The sequence below is a fragment of the Bos mutus genome, chromosome 21 (assembly GCF_027580195.1).
Source record: "Bos mutus isolate GX-2022 chromosome 21, NWIPB_WYAK_1.1, whole genome shotgun sequence".
NCBI lineage: Eukaryota > Metazoa > Chordata > Mammalia > Artiodactyla > Bovidae > Bos > Bos mutus.
Genome location: NC_091637.1, coordinates 54,392,313 through 54,413,208, shown reverse-complemented (window position 1 = coordinate 54,413,208; position 20,896 = coordinate 54,392,313). Strand labels below are relative to the sequence as shown.

At 38.5% G+C, this 20,896-nt stretch overlaps 1 protein-coding gene across 3 annotated transcripts in view; it reads left to right on the top strand.

The window, feature by feature from the left end:
• Nucleotides 1-20,896, top strand: part of TP53BP1 (tumor protein p53 binding protein 1) — a 66,690-nt gene that overhangs the window by 7,516 nt on the left and 38,278 nt on the right. For all 3 annotated transcript variants that reach the window (XM_070358809.1, XM_070358808.1, XM_005892598.3), the window contains exons 3-10: nucleotides 681-809; nucleotides 1,468-1,626; nucleotides 1,974-2,073; nucleotides 3,601-3,764; nucleotides 5,321-5,450; nucleotides 6,164-6,258; nucleotides 8,776-8,981; nucleotides 17,018-18,344. In XM_070358809.1, the coding sequence (XP_070214910.1) occupies nucleotides 782-809; nucleotides 1,468-1,626; nucleotides 1,974-2,073; nucleotides 3,601-3,764; nucleotides 5,321-5,450; nucleotides 6,164-6,258; nucleotides 8,776-8,981; nucleotides 17,018-18,344 (2,209 nt within the window). In that variant the 5' untranslated portion in view covers nucleotides 681-781. The remainder of the gene's footprint in view (nucleotides 1-680; nucleotides 810-1,467; nucleotides 1,627-1,973; nucleotides 2,074-3,600; nucleotides 3,765-5,320; nucleotides 5,451-6,163; nucleotides 6,259-8,775; nucleotides 8,982-17,017; nucleotides 18,345-20,896) is intronic.

The window sequence follows — 20,896 nt, the reverse complement described above, 5'->3', positions numbered from 1 at the left end:
GGCAACTAATGGTTTCTCTGATTTCTTACGTGTTTTAAGATACTTGTATTTCTGTTTTTTTTGTGAGTTGTCTCTTTTGTTGTGCATTTATATCTTAGGCTTCTTATAAATTCCTTGTATTTTATGAAGATGATTCGTTTGTTACATTGTTGCAGATATTTTTTCCTAACTGTTTATGTCTTAAACTTTTGTTTATCATTTTAACATAACATAACCTGTGATGTTAACCTGAATTTTTTCCTCATATGCTGTGTGGGTCTGTGTTATGTGTTCTAAAAATTTTTGCAAAAATACCTTTGTTAATTGTGTTCTGTTTAACAGCTGTATTTTAGAGCCCCTTCTCTGCACATCTAATGCACATCTTCTTTTGTCAGTAATTCTCTTGAGTGTGAGATTTTTCTGTCCCTGCTCATGTTTTTTTCAGAGAAAGATAAAAATGAAGTATGTTTGTTTCCTCCTTCTGACTCATGTTTGTATTAATTCTGTACAGTGTTTTAAGTTGTTAACCTTTTAGGTGCTTTCTGTAGAAAGAAGCGGTAATGGGGTGAGGTTTTTTTACTTTTTCACATTTACTTAAAAAGTGGTATGATGTGTGGGGAGTCACAGAAGAATTCAGAGTTCTTTGAGCAGGGTATCCCATCCTATATGGGAATACATGATTGTGTCTTTTTGCTGTGTAGTGTTTTGGGAATGTCAGTGGAATCTGCTCCTCCTGTAAGTGAAGAGAAGGAAAAAGAGGTGGAAGAGAAGGAGAAAGAGGAAAAGGAAGAAGATATTCCAGATGATACCACACACCCTTAGTGCTGAAGGTAATTTTATGCCTTTTTCAGGATAGTAGAGTGGTCTAGTCCCTTTAACATGAACATTGCAGATGCCTCAATTTCTCCTTATCAGGCTGTAGATGTCTCATCATTAAATTAAGTATAGTCATTAGGAAATTTGCTAGTAGTCTAAGATATTCCACCTGATTTGTTGTTCAGGAATTTTTAGCTCATTGTTTGGCCTTCTTTCTGCATATTGACTCCTACTCCTTTTGTATTCATTCGTTTTTCAGATATTTGGGAGATGGATGCCTTGTAGGGTGGAATTACAATCTGAACTACACTGCCGTGCATGTGTGTGCATGCGTGCGTGTGTGGCATTTATGTATTTCTTTAGAAATTAGACATAGTCTGCCTTTATTAGGTATTTGTAAGGTTTTATAGTTCAGTTTTTTGCTTTATTATGCATTCCCCCCCTTTCCTTTCAGGGCTTTTATTCTTAGTTTTATTTTGAAAAAACTTGCAGAGGTGGGGCAGGGTTTTGATGTGAAGGACTTAGTATGGCCTTTTGCTGAAGGGTAGCTGATGGGCTGCCGTCTATGGGGTCGCACAGAGTCGGACACGACTGAAGCGACTTAGCAGCAGCAGCACCTTACATAGCGCATAATATGGGATGATTCCTGATTTCTTGGGGTTTTCTTCCTAGATCCTGCCTCATCACAGATGGGCTTTGGGGTTCTGGAACTCTCCCAGAGCCAGGATATTGAAGAACAAACTGTGCCATATGAAATAGACAGAGAGCCTCTACAGTCAGTAACCACCAACTCTGGATATACTCGGCTATCTGGTGTGGATGCTAATATTGGTATGTAATGTGTGTTCTGGCATTTAGAATTGTTTATAAGTATTTTACTCCCACGCTAGTTGTGTTTTCCTTGATGTATTTTATGGCTATGTAAGTTAAGGTAATCTAAATATAGTAAAGTAGAGTTGTCTGGCAAATACGTATCAGTTGATGGCTTGCATACTAAGGTTTTTTGCTAAGTGGGTAAAGGCTGTTTTCCTTTTTGGAATGATATACTTGTGTATATTCTCAGTTTGTATTTCTTTCTTTAAAATCTCTGCCCTTTAAAAAGCATTTGGGACTACTTCTAGTATTTTGAAAAATTAAATATCTCCTTCCTATCTTCTTCTAAAACTTGAAACTTGAAGCAATTAAGCATGAAGAACAGTCTAATGAAGATACTCCCGTGGCAGAACAGCCCAGCAAGGACGTCCCTGTGGTGGAAGAGCAAAATGCACCACCTGAAAGGTGAACCAACTTCCTCCTAGAAAGTGTTTTTGGGTGTTTGCTGTCGGGTTGTACTTACTTCACTTGGCCAGGTGGAAACATTTTTAGAAATTCTCGATTTTCTTTTTTCCCCTCTTTCCCTGGGCATATTTTTGGTTCAGTGGAAACATTTATTGTTTATGAATTTTTATTATGTCCTTATCTTTAGGCATATTAAAAATCCAATTTATTGCTGTTGTAATTGTGAGGATGACCCCTTTATTCTTGGTTGCTACTCCTCTCTGTTCTTTGTCTGCAGAGGCACCATGTCTCTGTGGGATGTCTTTCTAGCTTCTCTGTTATAGGAGTCACAGGAATATTGTATTTGGAAGTCCACTGTTTTTATACCTGAGGAGCACCCAGATTGCTCTGTTTCCTCAGGTATCCTGCATCTGGTAGTTTATGACAGAAGATAAATAGGGAAGTGTTCTTTCTGCATGTCCTTTAGTCTCTTAAGTTGGTAGGAATGACCAGTTGATCTCTTTTCTGCCTGTGGTGATTGCTATATTCCAAACAGCATTATCTCTAGTCAGTAGTTCAGGTTTAGGTATGGCAGAGGACAAGTGAGATGTTTCCGTTTGGGAGGAGGGAATGAATAAAGATTTAGTATTCTGTTGTTTCTTCCTTTAGTTAGAACCAGTGGGAAACACGGTACTGAACAAAGTTGAATGTAAAGAGAGGTCAGCTTTCTAATGCAAAACACCCAGCTAAACTGCAGCTGACTTTTCCCACTCTTCTTTAGGAAATTGCTCTTTAGCTGATTTTGCTATCCTATTTACTCTGGGGAATGGCTGAGTAGGTAAACCTCATAAGTCTCTGGAAAAGAGCCAGCAGTGAGTGTCTTACACGTGTAAGTAGTATTTGTGGTGAGAGTTTTGATTTGGGCCTTAGGTTGAGTAGATCAAATCAAAAAGGCCAGCAGGGACTTCCCTGATGGTCCAGTAGCTAAGACTCCACCTCCCAGTGCAGGGGGCCTGGGTTCAGTCCCTGGTCAGGGAACTAGATCCTACGTGCTGCAGCTAAAGATCCTTCATGACGAAACAGAGACCTGGCACAAGCAAACAAATATTTAAAAAAGAGAAAAAGGTCAGCAGAAGATACCGTGTGTGGATGATACAGAGGATAATTTACATCCAGGCCCTTTCTGTGCAAGGTCGTTGTTCTTTCTGGCATTGTTGTGCCCTTGATCACACACCTTCATGCACATCTAGATAACAACATGTGTAGCAGAAATCCCTAAACCACTGATCAGATATCTTGGACAGCATGCAGCATTGCAGTGAGCAGCATGGAGAAAGAGATTTTGCTGTGTGAGAGACTGAGACACACTTTGAAAGAGGCTGAGAGCTTTGCTTCATTATAAAGAGTAGCTTATTTCACTTTTAACAAATAGTTTTTGAAGGTTTTGAAATTAATAAAGGAAAACACAGACTAGGAAAAGCTTCTTGGTTCAAAGATGAAAGCCTTTGAACATAGTAATTCTTTATTCTGGTGATATGAATTTCCTAGGTCAGAGGACATGCCTTCTAGTCCCAAAGTGTCTGCTGCTATGGAAGCAAAAGAACAGACTTCTGCTCAAGAACTTCCAGAAGGTGGGATGCAGGTTCAGAAGTCACCAGAGCCTGAGGTTTTGTCAACCCAGGAAGACTTGTTTGATCAGAGCAATAAAACAGGTACAAATTGTTTGATCAGAGCAATATTGCTACTGCTACGGCTAAGTCACTTCAGTCGTGTCCAGCTCTGTGCAACCCCATAGATGGCAGCCCACCAGGCTCCCCCGTCCCTGGGATTCTCCAGGCAAGAGTACTGGAGTGGGGTGCCATTGCCTTCTCCGGATCAGAGCAATAAAACCGGTACAAAGAATAATTAGTTGCTGTAGCTCTTCTTTTCTGAAGGTCTGAACTTTTATTTCTGTTCTGAGGCTACTGTTTTAAGTTATAAGGCACTTTGTAGGTATGCAGACTTGTTTGTGATACAGAAGGAAAGTATATTTCTAGCTAATTAATGAGAAGGGCTTTTTGGAAATGATTGCTATTTAACATTTTAGCATAATTTTCTTTCTCTTTTGGAAATGGAGATATTGAATAATAATATAGCAGATTTAATGTTATGGACTGAGCAGCTATTTCTGTTATCATAAGTCTTCAAATCTTAAATAATATGATAATTAAGTGAAGATTTTTATATTCATCTGGGTAACAGTCTACTTATTCATCTGTTTATTAGTTCACATACCACAAATAGGAATTTATGATCTAGCAGAAAGAACATAATACTTTCAGAAGCAGAATGGTATTTGTTTCAGATTTTGTTAACCCCCACCAATGGCCTGTTCTGCAGCCTCACAGGGCCAAAAAGCTTTAGTCACAATCAGCAAATTATGATGTATTGGTTGTAAGTAGGGAAGAAGAGAAGGTTATATTCCTTTACTGTGTTGTGAATGTGTGCAGGACATACAGAGGGTCACCATGAAGCCTTTTCTGGACTCTCACTAAAGTTACAAGGTTGTGTTTAAGAAATTTCTGTATTTTTGCAATTAAAACAGCAGATACTCAATTCATTGCTAAGGAGAAGGGACCCACAGGAGACTCTTCATAGTATAAATCACTAATAGCTGCTCATATATCCTTTTACTTAGGCATTAGTATTTTTTCTCTCCTTTGAGGAGCCCAGGTTCTAATCATGAAAATTGCTGCATTTATTATCAGGTGTCATACATATTGTTTTGATTTCTCTCATCTGCATCATGGCATGAACTTTACTTCACCTTAGGTAGAACTTGAAGTAGAAGACTCACTTACTACAATAGAAACGTCACAAGAAAGAGCAGCCAAGGAGAGGTTTAAGGGTTCTGGCTTTTCCTCTCCAAGCTTCGATCATGATGGAAAAGACTAAGTAGTTTTTCTTGTGAATTCTTTTTTAAAGAAATTCATAATTTATTAGGGAGGGGGGTGTTTAACTGTTACTCAAGATTTGTGTTAGAATGCCATTCTGTTTTGTCAGTTGCTCAGTTGTGTCTGACTGACTCCACGGACTACAGCCCACCAGGCTCCTCTGTCCATGGAATTCTCCAGGCGAGAATACTGGAGTTGGTAGCCATTCCTGTCTCCAGGGGATCAAACCATACATGAATATTACTCTTTTTGTAGCACTGAGTGTTTTTTGTTTTTTGACAGTTCAGTAATGTCAATATGAGAAGTAAATGCAACTGGAATTTTTTTTTTCTCAGTGGCTTCTGATGGTTGCTCTACTCCTTTAAGGGAGGAAGGTGGGTGTTCTCTGGCCTCCACACCTGCTACCACTTTGCACCTCCTGCAGCTCTCTGGTCAGAGATCCCTTGTTCAGGAGAGTCTTTCCACGTGAGTAAGCTGAAAATAGCCCTTTCAGGGAAACATGTGCCTTATGGTTTTAAGGCTAAGATTGAAAGAACTAAAATTGGTAGTCCAGAAGTCTTTTGAAGCAAAGAAGTAAACTCTAGGCTTAAGAATTTGGGGGAATAAGAACTTATGGAATTATTGAAGACAGGTAGATCTGCTTTCCCATTTGGAGCCCAAAGGTTTTACCAGGGAAGAAATTGCCCAGTTATTTAGAGACTCTTACATGTCTAAAATAAGCTGCTTGCTGCTCCATTTGACTAACAGTTCTTCCCATTTAATGGCATAGGGGTGCAGAAGGGGTTATGCTAGAGTTGATAATAATTGGATTTCTTTATCTGTGTGCAGGAGTGAATATTTGTCTCACATCTGCAGTTGAATGGTTTTTTTTTTAAGCACTTTTGTCATCGTGCTTTTCAGTCATAATGTCCTTGTATCCAATCAGTACTTTCTTTTGTAATTATATGGCTTTTCCCATAATCTCTTTTTATTTTTTTAGTCTGATTTTGGATACGTCTGGTATGAGAAATAGTTATTGAAGTATTATATCATGGCCCTTCTACCAATCTCAGCTGTTTGAGAGAAATACTAATAAGTATTGTTTGAATGACTTAGATATTTTTGTTATCGAGAAGTAGAAAACAAATGGAAAACTGTGGCTCTGGTGAAATAACCTGTGCTTCTCTCTTTACATAAAGGAATTCCTCAGATCTTGTTGCTCCTTCCCCTGATGCTTTCCGATCCACCCCCTTTATCGTCCCTAGCAGTCCCACAGAGCAAGAAGGGAGAAAAGGTGAGCTCTCTTGATCTGTCTGTCGATCTCAGATGAGAAGTGGATCAGTACTTCTGCCCTGCAGTGTGTATTGTTTCTTTCTATGTTAGAACACTGAGACCGGAACTATTCACTAGGACTCAAGTCTAACCTTCAGCATTGTGGCCTAGTGTGAAGTGCTCTCCTCAGTTTTTTGCTCTTCTCGCACTGATTTTTCTGAGTTCTGTATTGACAACTTAATTTTTGAAAAGACCCTTAAGGGAAAATTGTTAAAGTTGAACTCAGATGAATTAATATAGTGAAGAATTTTATTACTATTGGCCTAATACTCTCCAACAACATGGTAACAAGTTCCTAGTCAGAGGGAACCAAAAATTGTTTCTTTTGTTCTTTATAGGTTATTTTGCTATTATCGAAGCAGTTTTAGCCAGAGTGGTTAGGGGCAGGTGGTAGAAATTTTGACTTCATTCCCTTCCTCCTTTGAGGACGTAGTGATTTTATATTACTTTATTCACAGGAGAGATTTCCTTTTTACCTATGTCATTATCTAAACCTCTTTGGCCCTGTTCTAGTCACTCAAGATATTTCAAATTCCTTCTATACAAAGCCTTTGCCAGTGAATTTCATGGTTTTTTCCCTTTTCCTTCTTTCACATAGCAATAATGGTACAATAGCTAATATTTATTGAATGCTTAGTTTATGCCAGGCACTGTTCTTTGTGTTTCTCTTCAGTTCTAGGTGCTTCTTTTTGTGTGTGTTTTTTTTTTTTTAATTCTCACAACAGTTCTGAGAAGTAGGTGTTACTTTTATCCCCATTTTACAGATGAGAAAATGGAGGCACAGAGAGATTTCACAGCTAAGTCACAGAGGCAGGATTTTAACTTGGGCACCTACCACCAAAGCCTGTGTTAATGAGTTTTAATTTACCTGTGACAAATTTAATCTTAGACTTTTCTTCTGTCAAAGAGTTTGTGTCTGGTTATTTTCTCTTGAAATCAGTGTAGGTGTATCCATGCGGACTAATACCGTTCTAAGCATAACGGGATTAGAGATCTTCGGTGAAAAATAAAAGTGAATCCATTCTGTTGATGCAAAAAATACTGTTAATGCAAATTAAATTTGGTTTATCCTTGATCTTATTTTTTTCTCTCTGTAGTGTGAACACTGAAGATATATAAAAAATATATTAAAAATGCTTTCTCCCTTACTGTAAACATAGTTAGTACTTACAGTAGAAAGTTTGGAAAGCATATGGGAAAGTAATGAGAAGAGAATAAAAATCAACCTGTGATACCACAGTATTTGGATATGCTTATTTCCTTTCAGAGTTTTTCTGTGCATGAATATAAAGAAGGATGTTTACACAGTTGGGATCATGTTATGTATATGATTCTGTGTTCTTTTTTTTTTCATGTAACATATTGTATTCTCCCTTGTCAATTATATTTTAGATTTAATGTATTTGCTTAATATGTGAATAACTGTGGGACTGTGTATGCTTCTTGTATTTTTTTTTATGTCTAAGAATATTAACCTAAAGCCTTTTTATATGTAGTGCTTAGAACAGTCCTTAATAAGTGCTTTGTCATGGTGATAAAGATCAAAAGATATGAAATTACTTAACACAGCTGTGGTAGTGTAATTAAGGTCTACAGCACCAGTTCCCAAACCTGTCTAGATTGGAGCGTGCATCTGACACCAAGCGAAGCAGCCAGGATAGGTAGGCATTGAGGTTTGGGGGAGCTGGTAGTTTGATTATAGGGAAAAACTAAATGGTGTGGGTAGTATGTGAGAGTGGTCTAAAGGAAGCCTGTTTGGGGCTTCAAGTTGTAAGATAGGGGAAAAGACTTGATGAATCAAATACCAGCTAGGCTGCCTCTGAGGAAGGTCCTGCTAGCCTACAGGTGGATAGAGTACTATGGGAAAGCAGTATTTTGTGTTTTGTTTGTGTGTTTCCCTCCTGAGCAGTTTGTCCCAGGGTTAGTGTCCTATATTTAGTTCTTTGATAAATCATTACTGACTGACATTGATACATTTTTGCCCCTCCTTTATTTGTCCTAGCATCTACCTCTGCACTTAACAGTCGTTAATACAAATAAAATGAGTTCATACCTCTCCAGATGTGTACTGAGCGTGGTGAGCAAGTTCACTGCCTTTCACGGCCTGTGGTTAAATTAGATGCCATTAATCTGGGTGTTCCTGAGCAAAGTATGAAAACTGAGCTATAATCAGGAAAGGGGCTCAAAGGAACCAAGTTAATTTGCTATTATATAGATGGATGGGTGTCCCTAGATGAACCCTGTTTTAATTTATATCTGAGTATTTTAGGAGTGTGGACTTCCCTCCCCTGGGGGAATAAAGTATTGCTAGATTTCTAGGACTCAATCTTCTATTAACCTATCGGTTTTTCTAAAAATCAAGTCACTGTTTTTTTTTTTTAGGAGTGAAAATCTGTGAATATAATTACTAGTGGTATTGGAACATGAATAGTACTGATGAGTGCTTCTTTCTCAATTTGTTTTCCATATTTTAAACTAGATGAGCCAATGGATATGTCAGTGTTATCTGAAGGAGGAGAGTCTTTTCAGAAGAAACTCCAAGGTGATGAGCCAGCAGAGATGGAAAACCCCCCTCTCCCCACTGAGCCCACTATATCACCACAAGCCTCGACACCAGTATCTCAGAGCACACCAGTCTTCACTCCTGGTTCACTTCCTATTCCGTCCCAGCCTGAGTTTTCTCATGTGAGTATTGTAGAATAATACTTTTTTCCTCCTAACGTCTTTTTTTTTAAGCAACTGTATTGAGGTATGGAGAAGGCAACGGCAACCCACTCCAGTGCTCTTGCCTGGAAAATCCCATGGACAGAGGAGCCTGGTAGGTTGCAGTCTATGGGGTTGCTAAGAGTCGGACATGACTGAGCGACTTCACTTTCACTTTTCACTTTCATGCATTGGAGAAGGAAATGGCAGCCCACTCCAGAGTTCTTGCCTGGAGAATCCCAGAGAGGGGGAAGCCTGGTGGGCTGCCATCTATGGGGTTGCACAGAGTCAGGCACGACTGAAGTGACTTAGCAGCAGCATTGAGGTATAATTTACAAACCATAAAACTCACCCATTTTGTGTGTGGTTTAGTGATATTTTAGTAAACTTATACACTTGTGGGAGATGGTGAAGGACAGGGAAACCTGGCGTGCTGCAGTGCATGGGGTTGCAGAGTCAGACGCAACTGAGTGACTGAACAACAACAATAGCAATAGACTTGTGCACCTGTCATGGTCTAGTTTTAGAACATTTCCAGAGTCACCTACTATCTGATGTACTTTTTATGTTTAAATTTTGTACTATGTCTTTAAAGTTCTTGAAATGTTACTTTGAAATTGAAAGGCAGCATTAATCATTATTCTACCTTAACGCCACTAACTTCTCACTAAATCAACCCTAGGCTTTCTACCAGATGTTATTAATGAAAATTTCTTTTCCAGATGTTCAAGGGCCTCAAACTTCTTTTTGGAGAAACCACTTTTGGGAGCCTTCTGTTTTCTAATCTGTGCTATTGCCTTCTATTCCCGGTGTAGAACTGTCACCTCCCTTTCACTGTCTGGAGATTGTCCTTACCTGTCTTTGTGTTGGATTCCTCTTGGGCTCCATGTCTTCGTGCTTGATTTATGCCCTCATTTTGGTGGAGGACATTCTTTAGTAGCAGACTTTCTACTCTCATACTTGATTCATAGTTTGTAGGAGTATAGAATTTTATGTTGGAAATAATTTTCCTTTAAACTTTCTGAAAGCATAGCTTCACCATCTTCAAAGTTCAGTGTTGCTGTTGAGAAGTGTGGCCAGTTTGATTTTTGGTTTTAGTATTTATTTACTGATTTGGCTACATTGGGTCTTAGTTGCACATGGGATCTATATGGTGACACATGGGTTTAGTTGCCCTGCGGCATATGGAATCTTAGTTTTCCAACCAGGGATTGAACCCGAATCCCCTGCATTACAAGGAGGATTCTTAACCACTCAACCACCAGGCATGTCCCTGTCCGGTTTGATTTTGTTCCTTAATATGTGAGCTGTTATTTTTCCTTACTGGAATCTTACAGAATTTTCTCTTTATCCCCAGTGTTCTAAAACTTCCAGATCCTTGACATAAGTCTATTTTTATTTTGTATTCGTTAGTTCTCTCAATCTGGAAAGTCAAGTTGTTCAGTTCAGGGACATTTAATTATTTAATTTCTTCTTTTTTTTCATGGAGTACCTATTATTTGGATATTCAAACTCCTAGAATAGTCTTGTAGTTTTATTTTTATTATTTTGTGCCCTACTTCCCATCTCCCTTTCTCCTTTTCTTTAACTTTCTGGATGATTTCCTCAACTGTTTTTTTTTTTTTAATTAAAAAGCCCCCACTTTATTGAGATTTAACTCACGCACCATATTGTTCAGTCTTTTAAAGTGTACAGTCAGGTGGCTTTTAGTATAAATTGTGCAGTTATTCCTGACGTTCTAATTTTAGAACGTTTTCATCACACTCCCTCCAATAAAAAGACCCTGTGCTTATTAACCGTCATTTCCATTTCCCCTACTCCCAGCCCTATTCAATCACTAATCTACTTTGTGTCTTTATGATTTTGCCTGTTCTGGGTATTTCATATACAGTATTATACAGAATTATACAATTTGTGATTGGTTTCTTCAGTGTAATGTTTTCACAGTTCATGCATGTTGTGGTATGTATTAGAACTTTATTCCTTTTAATTTTGAAGAATACTGTGTGTGTGCTGCTGCTGCTAAGTCGCTTCAGTCGTGTCCGACTCTGTGCAACCCCATAGACGGCAGCCCATCAGGCTCCCCGTCCCTGGGATTCTACAGGCAAGAACACTGGAGTGGGTTGCCATTTCCTTCTCCAATGCATGAAACTGAAAAGTGAAAGTGAAGTCGCTCTGTCGCGCCCGCCTCTTAGCAGTCCCATGGACTGCAGCCCACCTGGCTCCTCCGTCCATGGGATTTTCCAGGCAGGAGTACTGGAGTGGGGTGCCATTGCCTTCTCCGACTGTGTGTGTACATATCACATTTTATTCGTCCATTTATCAGTTGATGGACATTTGGGTTGTTTCCCCCCTTTTTGGTTATAAATAATGCTATGTACATTCATGCACAAGTTTCTCCATGAATGTGTGTTATATCTATTATATGTAGTCATAATTTATTTCTCTCATTATATATAATTAGGAGTGCAATTACTAGGTTTAACCATCTTTTAACCTTTGTCTGAGCAATTATTCTACTCTTGGGTTTTTAGTTTCTATACTTTTTTTTTTCTCAAATGTTCTCCCTTTTAAAAAAAGATTAGCATTTTGTCATTTTATGGGTATACTATCTTCAGTTCAGTCGCTCAGTCGTGTCTGACTCTTTGCGACCCCATGAATTGCAGCATGCCAGGCCTCCCTGTCCATCACCAACTCCCAGAGTTTACTCAAACTCATGTCCATCAAGTTGGTGATGCCATCCAGCCATCTCATCCTCTGTCGTCCCCTTCTCCTCCTGCCCCCAATCCCTCCCAGCATCAGACTCTTTTCCAATGAGTCAACTCTTCGCATGAGGTGGCCAAAGTATTGGAGTTTCAGCTTTAGCATCAGTCCTTCCAAAGAACACCTAGGACTGGTCTCCTTCAGGATGGACTGGTTGGATCTCCTTGCATTCCAGAGGACTCTCAAGAGGCTTTTCCAACACCATAGTTCAAAAGCATCAATCAGGCACTCAGCTTTCTTCACAGTCCAACTCTCACATCCATACATGACCACTGGAAATACCATAGCCTTGACTAGATGGGCCTTTGTTGGCAAAGTAATGTCTCTGCTTTTGAATATGCTATCTAGGTTGGTCATAACTTTCCTTCCAAGGAGTAAACGTCTTTTAATTTCATGGCTGCAATCACCATCTGCAGTGATTTTGGAGCCCCCAAAAATAAAGTCTGCCACTGTTTCCCCATCTATTTCCCATGAAGTGATGGGACCAGATGCCATGATCTTAGTTTTCTGAATGTTTTGCTTTAAGCCAACCTTTTCACTCTCCTCTTTCACTTTCATCAAGAGGCTTTTGAGTTCCTCTTCACTTTCTCCCATAAGGGTGGTGTCATCTGCATATCTGAGGTTATTGATTATTTCTGCCAGCAATCTTGATTCCAGCTTGTGCTTCTTCCAGCCCAGCCTTTCTCATGATATACTCTGCATAGAAGTTAAATAAGCAGGGTAACAATATACAGCCTTGACATACTCCTTTTCCTATTTGGAACCAGTCTGTTGTTCCATGTCCAGTTCTAACTGTTGCTTCCTGACCTGCCGATAGGTTTCTCAAGAGGCATGTCAGGTGGTCTGGTATTCCCATCTCTTGAAGAATTTTCCATAGTTTATTGTGATGCACACAGTCAAAGGCTTTGGTGTAGTCAATAAAGCAGAAATAGATGTTTTTCTGGAATTCTCTTGCTTTTTCCATGATCCAGCAGATGATGGCAATTTGATCTCTGGTTCCTCTGCCTTTTCTAAAATCAGCTTGAACATCAGGAAGTTCACGGTTCACGTATTGCTGAAGCCTGGCTTGGAGAATTTTGAGCATTACTTTACTAGCGTGTGAGATGAGTGCAGTTGTGCGGTAGTTTGAGCATTCTTTGGCATTGCCTTTCTTTGGGATTGGAATGAAAACTGACGTTTTCCAGTCCTGTGGCCACTGCTGAGTTTTCCAAATACTATCTTATCTCCCTAATAATAGTAGTTTTTGAGACATTTTCTCCCTGTAGTGATCACTATTTCTTCAAATACATTTTAGTTTTGTTGTGTGTTTCACTTTTGAATTAGAGGCTTTCCTCTAATTTAAGAGTGTGATGGTAAATACTTGATTGTCTGCCTCCTTTAAGAGTGAAATCCTAGAAAACAGGTTAGAAGTTCTGAATTAGTGGTTGGTGCTTCTTGTTTCTGGTATTCACTGTAGTGGTATCTGTAGGGCCGTTTCTGGGGTCTCCTAATGTCAGTATCTTGATTTATCTGGTCTTATTCAGGTTCCCTGTTGTCTGCCATTACTTTAGAAATCTATGATGAAAGAGGACTGGGGATGTTTAGAGACAGGGGCAGGTTCTATTCAGTGTAAATTTTCATTTAATTTCCCAATTTCCAGTATGGTACTTTCTGATAACTGTGTCCCCTGTCCTCCAGTTCAGGGATGTTATGTTTCACTCTCTCCAGGGAGGACAAGGCTCAGGGAGAGAGGATCTGGGGATTAAACTGCTTCTTAAATAGATTTCCAGCCAGTCAGTCAGTCCTGATTTTAGCTCTGCCCTCATCACCACTTCCGGAGTTACCTGGGCTGCTGCCAAGTCCTGAATCTTTTTTGGGGCATGGTGATTCTGAGGTGTAATTTGGGTTACATCTTAGCTTTCCCTACTGCTGTCTTAGGAATTCAGTTTTCACTAGTCCGCTGAATAGATGATCACTCTTCTAAAATTTTATTGTGGTTATCTTTTCTTCGTGTTCTTTTTCTTGAAAATTCATTTTTTTTTAAAATTGCTGTACCATTCCTTAGTGGGATTTTTCAAAGAAGTTAAAGTAAATGTGTGTATTAAATCCGTTGTTTTTATTTGGGAGCTCTGTACTTTTTCATTGTGTATCAAACTCCTTATGTTATTCTTAATGGCTCACCTTTGTACATCTGTGTTTTTTTTTTTTTTCTGTACTTTGGTTACGGGAATCCAAGTCAACCTAATTTTGATGTTGTGAGATCTGTTTATTTGTGATAAAATCATTACTAATCAAGAGAAAACTGAGATAAAGGTAACTTCATGTATTTATTTCTTTTTTTCCCTAATATATTTGTTAATTGCGTAGCCTTTTTGATCCTTCACCAGGGTGTGAGGGCTGAGGAGAGGATTAGTAGAAAATAGTTTGATATTTAACACTTTCTTATTCTTGATACACATATAGATGATTTTATTAGTGGCTTTTAAACTGTGTGAGAGACCAGTTTTGACAGCTTGGATACTATGGATTTAGGTCTGTATTGAGTCTAGACTGGTTGACTCATTGATGCAAGTCCTGACAATTCTTCATTAGTCTTTATCCAGAGCTCTGAGGGGTTTTTTTGTTTTTTTTCCACTTAACTTTATTATTCTGACTAAGCCTTCAGAGATTATTAGGGGCAAGATACTAGATCCAGGAAGCCTTTTAAGAAATAAAGTTTATTGTTAGGCTGGTTAGCCCCTGAAATTTTACTTTGCTGACAAAAATTATACATATATTGAAAAAATTCTGTAAAAAATCACATAAATATTTACCTTGATAACTCTTAAAGCATATTCAGAATGGGGGCAACTGCTTAATGGGTATGAGATTTCCCTTTGGAGTGATGAAGATGTTTTCAGAGTAGATAGAGGTGGTGGTTGCGCATTGTAAATGCTCATTTTGAGATGGTTATTTTTATATGAGTTTGACTTTCAAAAACAATTGTTACTTATAATTTTATTAGCAATGTCTTATCTATAAGCCTTTGTGAATTGACTTTTTATTAAAAAATACATAATTTCTTATAAAACGTGTGTAACACACAAATAAGTGAAACTAAGATCATCAGTTATCTCAAATGACTGCTTGTAACTTTTTAATGGTGTTTATGTATTATTAATAACTTAAAAAACATGGAAATTATGTAAAAATGTGTAGACCACAATAAAATGTGTATTCATAAACTTCTTTAGAAAATGTTTCTATTTAATGTATAGCCTGCTTCTCTCTCTATTTTTTTAATACTCATGTACAATTTTATGTAAGTTATAAAGTCTTCCATCATGTTAGGTATATCGTAATTTTTAAATGAATCTCCTATCTGTAGATATTTAGGATATATCATATTGTTTCCTTTTCTAAATACTTTTAGTATTGAACAGCATTGTAGCTAAATCTTAGTGTATTTTCATCAAATAATTTCCTGGAAGTGGAATTATTTGACTAAGGAGTATATAAGGTTTCAAGGCTGTGTGTATTGTCAAATTGCCATTAGAAATGTTGAACCAATTTTATGCAGTCATGCTTGGGAGTATATGAGCAGATAAAATTTATTACTGTTTTTATAATCTGAAAGGGTAAACAGTAAGACCAAACATTGAAATATCAGAAGTTAATGAATGCACAGAATGTTTGGCAACATACTTTGATTCCTCATTCTCTTAAAAATCATAGGAAGTGAATGCCTTATCAGCTATGTCTAGAGCTTTACAGCATTTATGTTGAGCAAAACAACACCCTAAATGTAAATTCTTACATAAAAACATTAAACTTTGAGTTTAATTTTTTAAAGATGTTACTTACATAAAATGAGACTGCCATTTTAAGTGTATAGTTTGATGAATTTTGGTAGTTGTATACAAATGTATAACCATTATCGCCATCGAAGTATGGAGCAGTTTCCTCACCCTAAAAAGCTTCTTTATAATCCTTTACGATTGATCCCTCCTCACCCACCCTCCCCCACTTCTACCCTGGGCAGCCAGTCATCTGCCTTCTGTCACTACAGTTTTATCTTTTCAAGAATGTCTTAAAATTGGAATGATAAGTGTATGATGTTTTGTGTTTGAGTTTTTTAGCCTAGCTAATTTTTGAGGTTCATTCACATTCTGGCACGTATTAGTATTTTAATCCTTTTTATTGTTGAGTACTATTCTGTGATATGGATACTTATTCACCTCTCAGTGAACATTTGGGTTGCTTCCAGTTTTTGGATGTTTGATACTGCTGTGAACATTTGCGTACACATCTTTGTGTGGACTTACGATTTTATTTCTTTTGGGTTAATATGTACAAATACAATTTCTGGATCATATCGTAACACTAATGTACGTTTAGCTTTGTAAGATAGAACCGAACTGTCTTCCTGCGTGGTGGTAGCTTTTGCATTGCCACCAGCAGTTTATGACAGTTGTAGTTGTTCCGCATCCTTACCAACAGGATGTCATCTTACTGCTAAGCCTTCACCTTCCACACTGGTGTGTAGTGGTATCTGTTGACTAATGTGATTATTGTAAACTTTGAATTTTAACATTTGCTTTGTGAGTGCCAGCACGTTTTGAAATAGTGGGACATGAAATAAGAATAGGCATACCTCATTTCATTGTGCTTTGCAGGTAATTTGTTTTTTACAGATAGAAGATTTGTGGCAATCCAGAATTGTCAGTCAATGTTTAGCATTAAAAATTTTTTTTAATTAAGATATGTACATCTTTTAAAGACACAATGCTATTGCACACTTAGACTCCATAGTTTAAACATTTACGTACACTGAGAAACCTAGAAACTTGTGTGACTTGCTTTATCATGGTGATCTGGAACTGAACCTGCAGTATCTCTGAGTTATGCCTATATGTATTCCCACTTTGTGAGAACTGAAGTGGACTGTGTAGGCTTATGTTCATGTGATTCTTATGTAATTAACAGTCCATCATACAGTGTATGACATGATTTTAGTAGTGAGATGCAGTCAATTTAAGTGTTTTTCTACCTACTTGAATACTTCTAGGTTTTTGTTTGGATCGTGCTTATTGTAGATCAGTGATTCTCAAGAAAAGCATTAAACATTGACTTGTGTTGATGAAAAAAACTGATGATTATGACTTGTATTTCTGAAGTTATGGCCCTGGAGTTTAAAATTCTTGTGTAATTGATTTAGAAATTTTAGAATTGAAGGACTAGATATAAAAGAAATATGATTATGAAAAAATGATTATTTGTCTGTTTTTGTTCTTTAGGATATCTTCATTCCATCTCCAAGTTTGGAAGAACGATCAAATGATGAGAAGAAGGGTAGGGAGTTGCATAGTTCAACTTTGACTGTTGAGTGTTCTAAAGCTTCAGAGACTGAACCAAAGAATTCCACTGAGGATCTGGGACTTTCTTTGACAGGGGATTCTTGTAAGTTAATGCTTTCTACAAGTGAGTATAGCCAGTCCCCAAAGATGGAGAGCTTGAGTTCTCACAGGCTTGATGAAGATGGAGAGAACACACAGATTGAGGATACTGAACCCATGTCTCCTGTTCTCAATTCTAAACTTGTTCCTGCTGAAAATGATAGTATCCTGCTTGATCCTGCACAAGAGGGCCAAGTAGAACTGAATCAGAATGATGACAAAGCAAAGGGGGACAACATAGGAACCAGGGTTGACATTAGTATTTTATCTGCCGGTTGCAAAGGCAGAGAAGAACCTGTAGCGGAAGACGTTTGTATTGATCTCACTTGTGATTCAGGCAGTCAGGCAGTTCCCTCTCCAGCTACTCGATCTGAGGCACTCTCAAGTGTGTTGGATCAGGAGGAAGCTATAGAAATTAAAGAACATCATCCAGAGGAGGGGTCTTCAGGGTCTGAGGTGGAAGAAATCCCTGAGACTCCTTGTGAAAGTCAAGGAGAGGAGCCCAAAGAAGAAAATATGGAGAGTGTCACATTGCATCTTTCTCTGACTGAAACGCAGTCTCAAGGGCTGGGTCTTCGGAAGGAAGTCCCCAAACAAGAATGCCAGGAAGCTATGGAAGTTGAAACCAGTGTGATAAGTATTGATTCTCCCCAGAAGCTTCCAGTACTTGAACAGGAATTGGAACATAAGGATCAGGAAGCATGGGAAGAAGCTACTTCAGAGGACTCGAGTGTTGTCATTGTAGATGTGAAGGAACCATCTCCCAGAGTTGATGTCTCTTCTGAACCTTTAGAGGGAGTGGAGAAATGCTCAGATTCTCAGTCGTGGGAGGATGATGCTCCAGAAATAGAACCATGTGCTGAGAATAGAGCAGATATCCAAGAAGAAAAGAGTGCAGAGTGTGAAGGAGATCGGAAATTAGTGACTGCAGAAAAAGAATCTGTAGAGGCAGACTCTCCACAGCCTCCTTTGACTTTAGTGAGAGCAGATGGTACTCTAGGACTTGAGCAGGAAATGCAGCAGACCCAACCACAAGAGAGAACCGATAGCACATTAAGGGAAGACTCAAAGGTGGCTAATGCAGAGCACGTGGACTCAGGTGTAGAGGCCCAGCAACTGGAGAAAGCCTCTGCCCAGGCTTCACAAAGCTTCTGTGAAAGCTCTAGTGGTGAGTGTGATTGTAAACTGTTCTGTGTTTCCAACCAAAAAGTATGATTTGGAATGGAAGGTAGGCGAGAACTGCATACTTGTTACATCAGGGCTGAAAATGAATTTGGATTTATGTTTGTGAGCAGCCAATAATTAAAATATGGGTTTTTTTCTTTTATAGCTTTAATTATTTGTGGAATCAGATCATTTGAAGTTTTTATCAGCTTTAGAACTCAGGTGTAATTAGCATGGATTTTCTAAGTATTTAGAAAATTGTACCAATCTGGTATTTTCTACTTAAGTCTCAGCCTTGCTCCATGTTTTTATATTTGGACAGTGGCCTTGAAGTACAGGGACCTTTTTTGATTACGTTACGCAGTTAAATCATGTTCAAAAAAAGTGTGGTGGTCTCTTCCTTACGGATATTCAGTTTCTAACAGTGGTTCAACGTATATACATCTTAAACCTTTAACTGGGAAAGTTTTAGTTTGTGTGCTTTATTTTATTTTTTTTTAAGTTTCATTTATTTTTGGCTGTGCTTGGTCTTTGTTGCTTTGCTGGGCTTTATGTAGTTGTGGTGAGCAGGCTTCTCATTGTGGTGGCTTCTCTTGTTGCAAAGCACTGGTTCTAGGTTGCTTGGGTTTCAGTAGTTTTGGCTCGTGGGCTCAATAGTTGTGTTGCACGGGCCTAGTTGCTCCGCAGCATGTGGAATCTTCCCAGACCAGGGATTGAACCCGTGTCCTCTGCATTGGCAGGCAGATTCTTAACCACTGGACCACCAGGGAAGTCCCTTTATCTATTTTATACAGTCCAGAAAGAGAATAATAGCTTATTTCTGAAATACGTCTAGAATATCATGTCTGACATTAGCTGAAAAGAATTCAAACTTTCTGAATGCCCAAAGTCAGTATAATTTAAAAACAAAACAAACCAAAAGACCAAAATACAGACTTAAGAAAGCAAGTTTCTAAAGATAATGGAAATGAGAAGCAATGTTTAGGTAGCATCATGGCTATTAGTATGGGTGATGATACCTTTTCCTGGTTCTAGTTTATACCTCTTGTCTAGGAGTGATTGTTAGTACTTTTTTCATCTCAAAATTGCTCCCTTTCATTAGATTTGATGTTCATTTTTTTTTTTTTTTTTTAGAACAAGAAATGAAAAGTAGCTGAAAGGAGGTTAAGGGGTGTTGGGTTCAGTCTCTCTTTCCTAAAGTCCTGTGCCTAGTTAATGATTGAAGTGGGACTAGAACCTCGGTCTCCTGATTCCTAAGTCTGTGCTTTTACCTCCTGTAAAAACCGTATGATATGTGCTTCGTTGCTCAGTCGTGTCCAACTCTGAGACCCCATGAACTGGAGCCTGCCAGCCTCCTCTTGTCCATGGGGATTCTCCAGGCAAGAATACTGGAGTGGGTTGTCATTTTCTCCTCTAGAGGAATCTTCCCAACCCAGGGATGTAACCCAGGTCTCCCGCATTGCAGGCAACTTGTTCACCGTCTGAGCCACCAGGGAAGCCCCAAACTGTATTATACCGTTTCTCTAATTCTGCTGAGTTATGGCAAAGAACTATCTGAATGACCTAGTATTCTACATTATTAAAGACTTTTATAGTTTAATTTTATCTAAGTACTGTTATCAATCTAAGTCACGTTTTTTAGGAAAGGTGCTTTAGTTGTACAGAAAGAATTGTGGATTGGGGAAAGAGGGAGACTTCAGGCAGGCAAAGTAATCGATAGGCTCTTGTGATAATCCGGAAATGAGGCTTTGAAGACCAGATAATGGCACTGCTACCCATATAAGCCAATATCTATTAGGTTGTAGTGATGCACTGGATCAGTAGTGCTAAGATAACTTTTCATAAATGATATTCTGTAATTAATGCTTGCATATTACATTCGCATATTGTGGTTTGTCATGTAGAAGGCTCTACTTAAAGATTTTATACAGATTTTCAAAAGTCTGAATGGTTAATCATAATGTGAAGGATAGTTCCTGTCAAGAGAGAGAACAGATGGTTGTACTGGGAATGAACATTCTGTAAAATAGTCTTCAGAGTGTATGACGCTTTGTGAGGTGTATTTGTTTTTTAATTTCTATATCTTTAAGTTCTTTAGTAATTTGAAGGACTTAACTTTTTAAAGAGTTGCCAGAGAATGAATGCTTACCTACCAGCCCATTTCATTTTGCTATAACTATGGTGGAATTCTTTGCCAGTTAGATGGGACGTTGAGACTTTCCACTCTGCTCTTCACAGTTTCTTAAGCAGCACATGTGAACTTTTCATCCTTGTGGGAACCTGTGATACAGAGCTAGTTGGTTAGAAGCCTGGACTGCTGATTGGTGTCTGAAGTGGGGGCAATCTTGTGGACCCGAGCCTTTAATTTGTGGGATTTGATGCTATCTCTGTGTTTCCCTGTTGGCACAGATGGTAAAGAATCTGCCTGCAATGCAGAAGACCTGGCTTGGATTCCTGGGTCGGGAAGATCCCCTGGAGAAGGGAATGGCTACCCACTCCAGCATTCTTCCCTGGAGAATTCCATGTGTAGAAGCCTGGTGGGCCATAGCCCATGGG